The following is an 8,368-nucleotide window of genomic DNA, read 5'->3' on the forward strand; positions in this document are numbered from 1 at the left end:
ACGCCCTTAATCCCAGCACTTGGGAGGCAGAGGCAGGTGGATTTCTGAGTTCGAGGCCAGCCTGGTCTGCAGTGTGAGTTCCAGGACAGCCAGGGCTACACTGAAAAACCCTGTCTTGAAAAAAACAAAACAAAACAAAACAAAACAAAAAACGCCCCCCCCCAAAAAAAAAACAAAAAAAGAAGAAGAGGAGGCTTATTAACGACCTCACTGTGCCTCTCTCTGGAGGCATTGCTAAGCACACTTATTATGGAGGAGTATGTGCCATATTGTTTAGACTTCAGTTTGTTCCATTGCCCTCTAGTTCTCCCGGCTGTTGGACAGGACACAGCTGAAATTTCTGACAGCAACTGTTCTTCTTTGGCAAACATGAACTATGTGTATTAGAGTGGGGATGAGAGACTCTAAGGCAGTGGTTCTCCATCTGTGGGTCTTGATCCCATTGGGGGCTAGTGAGCTCTTTCACAGGAGTCACATATCAGATAGCCTGCATATCAGATATTTACATTATGATTTATAACAGTAGCAACATTACAGTTATAAAGTAGGAAGAAAAATACATTTATGGTTGGGAGTGGGTCACAAGAACATGAATTGTATTAAAGGGTTGCAGTATTAGGAAGGTTGAGAACCACTGGGCTAGCTGAATAGGTGAGATCAGAAAACAGGTAGGTAGCTCCTGAGGAACAGCACCCAAACTTGGCCTTTGGTTTCCACACACATGTGTACACACATGCACTTACACACACACACAAACACTGAAGTGTCACGTCTGGGCAGTGAGGACAAGAAAGTCTTTTTACTGAATGGCTGTGGGTGAAACAGTCATTTTACCATACATACAAAGCTGGATATGAAAACATACACACTATGTGATCCTAGTGGGAAAAGACACAGTAGGCCAAATGAGCCTTGATCTTAGGACACGGGGTGGTGCTTCCCTTTGGGGACTGTGGGTTAGTAGTTGGGAGTGGTTACATTTGTGGTTCCTACTTTGCCCTGGATGGTGGTAAAACAGTGAGTTTACTGTGAGATAAGTCATGCTTGTGCACATGTGCATACACACACACACACACATGTACACACGTATTTTCTTCTGTATACATGTCATACTTTAACATTAAAAAAGCTTTTTGACAATCCCCCCCACCCGTCCTATCTAACTTGGGCCTGGCAGAATGGCTGCCACAAAGAAGGGTGTGGAGAAGAAGAAGGGCTGTTGTGCTATCAGTCGAGGTGGTGACCTAAGAATACACCACCAACATTCACAAGCACATCCGTGGAGTGGGCTTCAAGAAGCGTGCCCCTTGGACACTCAAATCTGGAAATTTGCCATGAAGGAGATGGGAACTCCAGATGTGTGCATTGACACCAGGCTCAATAAAGCCATCTTGGCCAAGGGAATAAGGAACGTTTTATATCGCTTCTGAGTACATTTGTCCAGAAAATGTAATGAGGATGAGGATTCACCAAACAAGCTCTACACATTGGTAACTTACATGCCTGTTACCGCTTTCAAAAACCTACAGACAGTCAATGTGGATGAGAACTAACCTGCTGAATGTAAAATAAAGTTGCAGAACTGCCAAAAAAATGTTTTGACTGTGTACTTTGTATGGTTATCATAGTGGGTAAGTGACATCATCTCTCTAGGTTTCCTTTTGTCATGATATGTTTGTAGATTTGGGGTGAGGGGATATACCGGTTTCCACTTAAGTACTTTATTATAGTAACAGAAAACAGGCTAGCACAGTCTTTGGAGGACCCATGGTTTTCTGCTCATTTTTCTTTAATGCCCAACACTAAAGCAAAGAAAGGTCTTTGAACACAAGTCGCTCTCCCAGTGTGACTGGGGGCTGAGCTAACCCTGCTAACATTTACATAGACGTTGTGGTTATAAATCTATAGGCACTACTTGAAAAGTAAACTTTCCTGGTAAATTGTTTACACTTTTATTTATCTTTTTTTGTGCTCCAGGTAGTTTCTAGAGGATCTAAAGGCTGTGTAGAGTTCACTTGTGTGGACAGTTAATGTCAGGAGCCAACAAGGAGAAGCTATTAAACTAGCAGGTGATCTTCCTGAGATGGGTCTGCCTTGGATTAATATCTATGACAGATTTGCTCTGGTAGACAAGGCCCAAAAGAAATCCATTTTATGAAAGATTCCTGCTATTAATTGACTTAATTAAGATTTCCTGTTATTATTAAATATATATAACAATCACTAGATATTGACCCACCCTTTCAAGCAGATTTCTATAGACCTACAAAGATGTACTATCTTGTAGTGATGCTACATAGACAAATAGATAATTCTATAAAATTCCTCATTTGATTTAAATTATTTTAGGAAGAAAGTTTTTTAGAGATGGCCTTAGTTGCTAAAAAGATGTAATAAAGTGAGAATCAAGAATAGAATGTGCCCACTCCTCAGAATAGTAAGTAAAGGCTGTATAAAAAGAAACACAATGAGCTTTCATTGTATTTCTAGAAAGAGAAATAAACTTTGGGCAATTTTATGTTCAAGGAAAAACATTCAGGTCCAAGGATAAAGTCACAGGTGTGCACTATGATAAGGCTGGACCATGTAAAAACTGTTGCTTTGAACTTTTAATGAGTATATTAAAATGAAACACTGCTTTGAACTTAATAGCAATGTCCTTCTGTAACTCCCATTTTATGTAACATTTTATCTCTGAGGTAATTTTCTAAAGAACTTTTTGTCTAAGAAGGTATAAAAAGACCAGAGAAAAGAAGTAAAGTTGTTGGCTGAATGGTTTGGCTTGGGGAGCCTTGCCCCGTTCACCCATCCATCCATCCCAATCTATGTGTCTGTTTGTCTATATTTTTTGTGTAGATATATGTGTATGCATGTAAGCATGCATGAATAATTGTGGAATTGATGGTGACAGACGGTCAGGTCCAGCCAGAGTGTGGGTGTATGAATGTTTGAATGTATATGTGTGCATATTTGCCTGCATACAACATCTTAATTCTTTTCCTTTCCTTCCTCTCTGGTTCACAAAGAGTTAACCAGCTTAGCCAGAGAGGCTTCTGGCTGACTCACCAGAGAAAGGAGCACCATCAATAAATCTTTTCACTTAACCCCCTGCTGTCGTCTGATGAGTTGCTGAACAGTTTTCTCTCCTCAGAGCTTCTAAGTATCGCCCACAGTTGGGAGACACTTTGTTTACCCTAGGCCTTTTGTTGTTGCCTATAGGATACTGAGACCCATAACACATATCCTGTGGCAAAGCCAAAAATAAGACTGAAAGTAAAGACTGCTATAAAGAACCCAACTGTTAAAAAGGAAAATTAAAAGGGAAAGAAAAATGAATTATAAGACACCGACCTGGGGCTGGAGAGCTGATGGCTCAGTGGTTAAGCGCGCACTTGCTGCTCTTCCAGAGGATCCAGGCTTGATTTCTAGCACCCCCATGACCAGTACCAACCATCTATAACTCCAGTTCCAGGGGCTCTGGAATCCTTGTCTGGCCTCTGCAGGCACTAGGCACACACACTGTACACAAGCACGAATGCAGGCAAACACTCATACACACTGAAAACCAAAAAAGGATACAGACCTCTCAAGGCATTGTGGTCCAGAGAAGGAAGCTTTTGAGCTGTCTGTCTTCCTTACTTCCTACGGGAGAAAAACTTGAACTGTTGAACTTTTCCTAAATAAGAGGTTGACACTGCTCCCCCCACGCCCTTTCTCCTCACATCCTAGTTTGGTTTAGTTCTAAGTTTTTAATCTTTATTATGTTTAATGAGATACCCATGCCAGGGAGCTGTGGGCATTCATAGATGAGCAATACATTGCTTACCTCTGCTGAACAGAAACTCTTGGGCATATTCACAGCACAGCTCTAATTTTATGAGCTGGGTCTCTTCCTGATCGAAAGGGGGAATAGAATATGGCCACAGGGCAGTCAGTAAATGGTAGTGGACTTTGTGTTGGTCGCTGCTGTCCCCACTCCATAGTTTCTTTTGAAGGAACTTCCTTTCTCAGTTCCCCAAGCTACCTCTAAACTAGAGACCCATAACCTTTTATACACAGTCCACCTATGTATCCTTGAGTTCTATATTCAGGGACTCAGCCAACTGCCAATCAAATATATAGGGACAATCATATCTGCAGTATTTACATGTTGACTGTTTTGTCATGTGGTCAAATGATATCGGGTAACAGCAACTTACATCACTTTTTACATGGTTTTATAGATTATAGGTCATCTAGAGGGGATTGAGAGGATGCAAGACCTGGGTAGGTTATATGAAAATACCATGCCATGTGATGTAAGGCAGTTTTGAACACTTACTGACTTTGGTATCTGTGGGGCCCTAGGAGCAATCTCTCAGATTCCAAGGGGGCCACTGTACTTGGTTTTGATATAGCCATCAGACAGACCCAGCAGCCACCGTCTAGTGTCCTTTATTGCCACACGTATCTGTGCTGGATTCTTTCATAGTTCTCATCACTAGAAAGAAATACCAGGACAGATGTTGTGGCCCTTTGGGACTTTTTAGTATTGAAGCTACAGATCAGCTTGTCTCTGGAGTTTCCCAGTGCCTCTTGCTTTCATCATTACACAGCACTTGCTACACCCGCTCTCATGAGTAGTGGCTTCCAAGGACTCTCTCTTCTGCTCCTGTGCTTTGTTATAATGACCAGAAATGCAAGGCACAGACTGTGTGGGAAGCGGTTTCCCAGTCTGCTAAACCGAATATTGGAAAACTGGTAACATACAGTACAGTCTATGTTTTTCACTCATTTCTTCTTTGATCTGCTCAGGCTCATCCCTAGAATATGATGTCTTCCTGATGCTGGCATGGATCACCCTTCCCTTCCACAAATCAAGGTGGAAATGAGTGGTCCATATTTAAAGAGTGTCTCCTCAAACATGAATTAAGACCGACTTGGAGAAGCAGGATGTCACCATCTGAACAGAGGGACGATGGGCAATCTCATTGTTCTGGGATCTGAGGCAAAACAAGACATTGATCAGAAGAGCTGTAACCACTGTAGAGTAAAGGTCTCAAAGAGGCCCTGGAGTAGGTGTGTCACCCACAGAAGTCCCTACATGTAGCAGACAGACTGTAGACAAGGTAGGTTGTGGGGCAGTAAGCAGTTCTGAAAGCCGGAGTCCAGTAAAGCAGAGCCACTTTGGAACCCCAGAGACCCACTGAGCAATGTAAATTTGCTTACAAGGGACAGTAGGTGTTGGGTGATTGCTCCTGATACCAATGGCTCAGATTTCAGTCTAGACCCTTCACAGCTGCCCCTGCAGGAGATGTGTGCTCTATTAGGCAGACACTGCCTCAAACTCCCAGCATTCTAGCTGGACCTTACACACAGTCATCTGACCACAAGGCAGGTATGCCACGCCCCATACAATAAAAGGGGTGGTTTGCCCCCTCCTCACTCTCTTACCCTTCTCCTCTTGCTCCTCACTCTCTTACTTCTCTCCTCTTGCTCTCTCTCTTGCTCTCTCTCCTCTCTCTGCTCTTTGTTCTCTTCTCTGCCTTTCTCCCTCTCCTTCTTTTCTCTCTCCTTCCTCTCCTTTCTTTCTCTCTACTTAACTAGCATATTTCTCCTTCCTGCAATAAAATAATTCATTCATACGTTGCCTCCCTTTTAATTAAGGCACTGTGCAGCAAACAGGCCAGCCCCAGGGGAGAGAGAGAGACTTGGGCCTCAGCAGCAGGCCCCCTGCCACCAGGGAGAGAGAGCCTCAGCCAGGCAGGTGGGCCACAGCCCAGGCCCCCTGTTTTTAGAACAACAGTAGGTGGGTTCATCTATCATTTGAGCTAGTTCAATGTTCCCCTAAAAGCAAGAAAGTATTTAGCTTACTTTTGATTTTACAGGAGCCCACAGTTGAGAGACTAGAACTCTTTCTTAAAAGAGATTTTAGAGTTTTATCAAGAGACTGATCCCCCCACCCCCACCATAATGTTTTTATTAATTATTTGGCAATTTCATACAATGCATCCCAAATACACTCAATTGACATTCCTCCCAGGTCTACCCTCCCACCTTTGAATCCCCACAGTCCCCCTTCTCTACCAACAAACCAACCAACTCCAATTTGCCTTGTCCATGTACTCACTGGAGCATGGTCAAACTCCCAGTGGCCAGAATCTTAAAGAAAACTGTGTCCTTTCCTGCCCCAGTCAGACACATTAACTGTGGAGAGTCACACTTCAGCATCTCTGTCACAGTTTTGAAGGACTCTCTTCACTAGCTTCCTGTCTAGACTGTTTGGTGGTGGTGGTGGGGATGAAGTTGAAACTTAAGGGTTCTTTGGAAAGTCGGTTGGATGGTGTTTTGCTGGGGCTAACACAAAAAGGAATGTTTTGCTAAAACAGACACAGGAGAAAGGATGTTCTACTAAGTCAAACATGTAAAAGGACACATGATAAAAGACTCTTTGCTAAGGACACACAGGTATTGGTCTCCCTTACATTATGCAGTTGAGGTACATTTTTCAGGATGCCATAGAGAGAAACTCACCAAAACACTTCTAGTGATATATCACGGTTATTGCTGCTTCCAAGGACTTGGGCTGATTGGAGGAGTGTGCACATGTAAGGCACATGAAGGACACATGATGCTTGGAGGGTATAAATAGGACTCCACGGAGTGATGGAGACTGAGCCTGGCTTGGTGGTACAGCTAGCTGTATAACACTTGTGGGCTTCACATCTTTGCTGATCTTCTCTTCCCTGAGAGAGACACAGCTAAAAACTTCTCCTGGTGTTCCAGTTGGTCCTTCCTGCTGACTCGAGCCAAGACTGAGGCCTGGCTGTCTCTGCTAGGTCGCTGTCACCACTGTTGCTAACCCAACTCTACTGAACTAGACTGCTATTGTATCCACGAAGTGTTTGTGAGTGAATTGAGCTGCCTACTAACCTGCGAACTGAACTGCTGATTTCCAGACAACACAGACAGGAGTTGCTCCAAAGAACCTTTCTAAACCGATCCACTGCCCTCTTTCCCCGTATCCTTATTTTTCCATTACCTCTGGTGGGTGGTAGGAAGGTTAAGGCGTTTACAAATAGGATTTAAGAAAATTAAAGTTATGGAGGGTGGAGTAGGAAGCGGGGATAGGGGCTTTGCCACAGAAGCCTTCAATGTTTCTCATTCTCATTTAGGAGTCTGCAGTCACTCATACCACTGCCCAAAAAGCTTCCTTGCCCCTAGCAGCCAGCAACAGCAAAGACCACGGACATCAACACTGGCCTTCAGGGACAGCATAAACCACAGACACCAACATGGCCTCTGGCAGAAGCTGGGACCACGGAATGAACCATTCTTCTCTTTCTTGGTGTTTGTGTGGCTGAGCACCATGCGGGGTTGGGATGGGGTTGGGGGTGGGCTGGGGGAGCAGGACCTGTGTGAGCTCCAGGCTGCTGTTTGTAGCTGGAGGGCAGCTCTGCAGCCCTGTGCTCTCCTCCCACAAGCAGGGCAAGCAGCATGAGCAGCAGCAGCAGCATGAGCAGCAGCAGCAGCATGAGCAGAAGCAGCATGAGTAGCATGAGCAGCAGCAGCATGAGCAGCGTGATCAGCAGCAGCAGCAGCATGAGCAGCGTGAGCAGCAGCAGCAGCAGCATGAGCAGCAGCAGCATGAGCAGCAGCATGAGCAGCAGCAGCATGAGCAGCAGCAGCATGAGTAGCATGAGCAGCAGCAGCATGAGTAGCATGAGCAGCAGCAGCATGAGCAGCGTGATCAGCAGCAGCAGCAGCATGAGCAGCATGAGCAGCATGAGCAGCAGCAGCATGAGCAGCAGCAGCAGCAGCATGAGCAGCATGAGCAGCATGAGCAACATGAGCAGCAGCAGCAGCAGCAGCAGCAGCAGCAGCAGCTATTATGTTGCCCAAACAGTTTTACATGCAAATACTTATAACTGCGATGAGTCATTGATCTCTTAAAGGTTTCTGAAGAGTCACAAATACTGGAATATCAATGAGACTCGTCTTGGATCTCCTGTTGCTGCCCAGAGTCAGGGTGATTGTGGGGTTGAGCCGATTGTCCGGGGGCAGGACCCCCTCAAGCTCCAGGCTGCTGAACACCACCGAGCCCTTGGCTTGCAGCCACTGGGCAGCGCTGTGCTGATGCCCCCCATCCCCCAGCAGGGTGAGCAGCACTGAGTGGTGGCTCTATGTCATTGGCCAGGCCCTGTAGGCCTAGTGGCAGCACTGGCCTACAGGGCAGACAGGGGGAGGTGGCCCAAGCCTTGGGGCTGGGTTGGAGGCTGGGTCCTACTCCGCAGCAATATGGCCCTTTGTCCACTACATCTCTAGTAGTGGACTACATCTTTGTGGACTACGTCTCTTTCAGCTGTGGATGCTGCTCCCTTCTGCTATC

General features: G+C 45.3%; 1 protein-coding gene across 1 annotated transcript in view; it reads left to right on the top strand.

Moving 5' to 3' along the window:
• Positions 1–7,535, top strand: part of Rrm2 (ribonucleotide reductase regulatory subunit M2) — a 51,843-nt gene extending 44,308 nt beyond the window's left edge. Inside the window, exon 10 of the mRNA XM_031357707.1 lies at positions 7,467–7,535. Coding sequence (XP_031213567.1) covers positions 7,467–7,535 — 69 coding nt within the window. The remainder of the gene's footprint in view (positions 1–7,466) is intronic.
• The last annotated feature ends 833 nt before the right edge of the window (positions 7,536–8,368 follow it).

Source organism: Mastomys coucha, unplaced genomic scaffold, assembly GCF_008632895.1.
Source record: "Mastomys coucha isolate ucsf_1 unplaced genomic scaffold, UCSF_Mcou_1 pScaffold6, whole genome shotgun sequence".
NCBI lineage: Eukaryota > Metazoa > Chordata > Mammalia > Rodentia > Muridae > Mastomys > Mastomys coucha.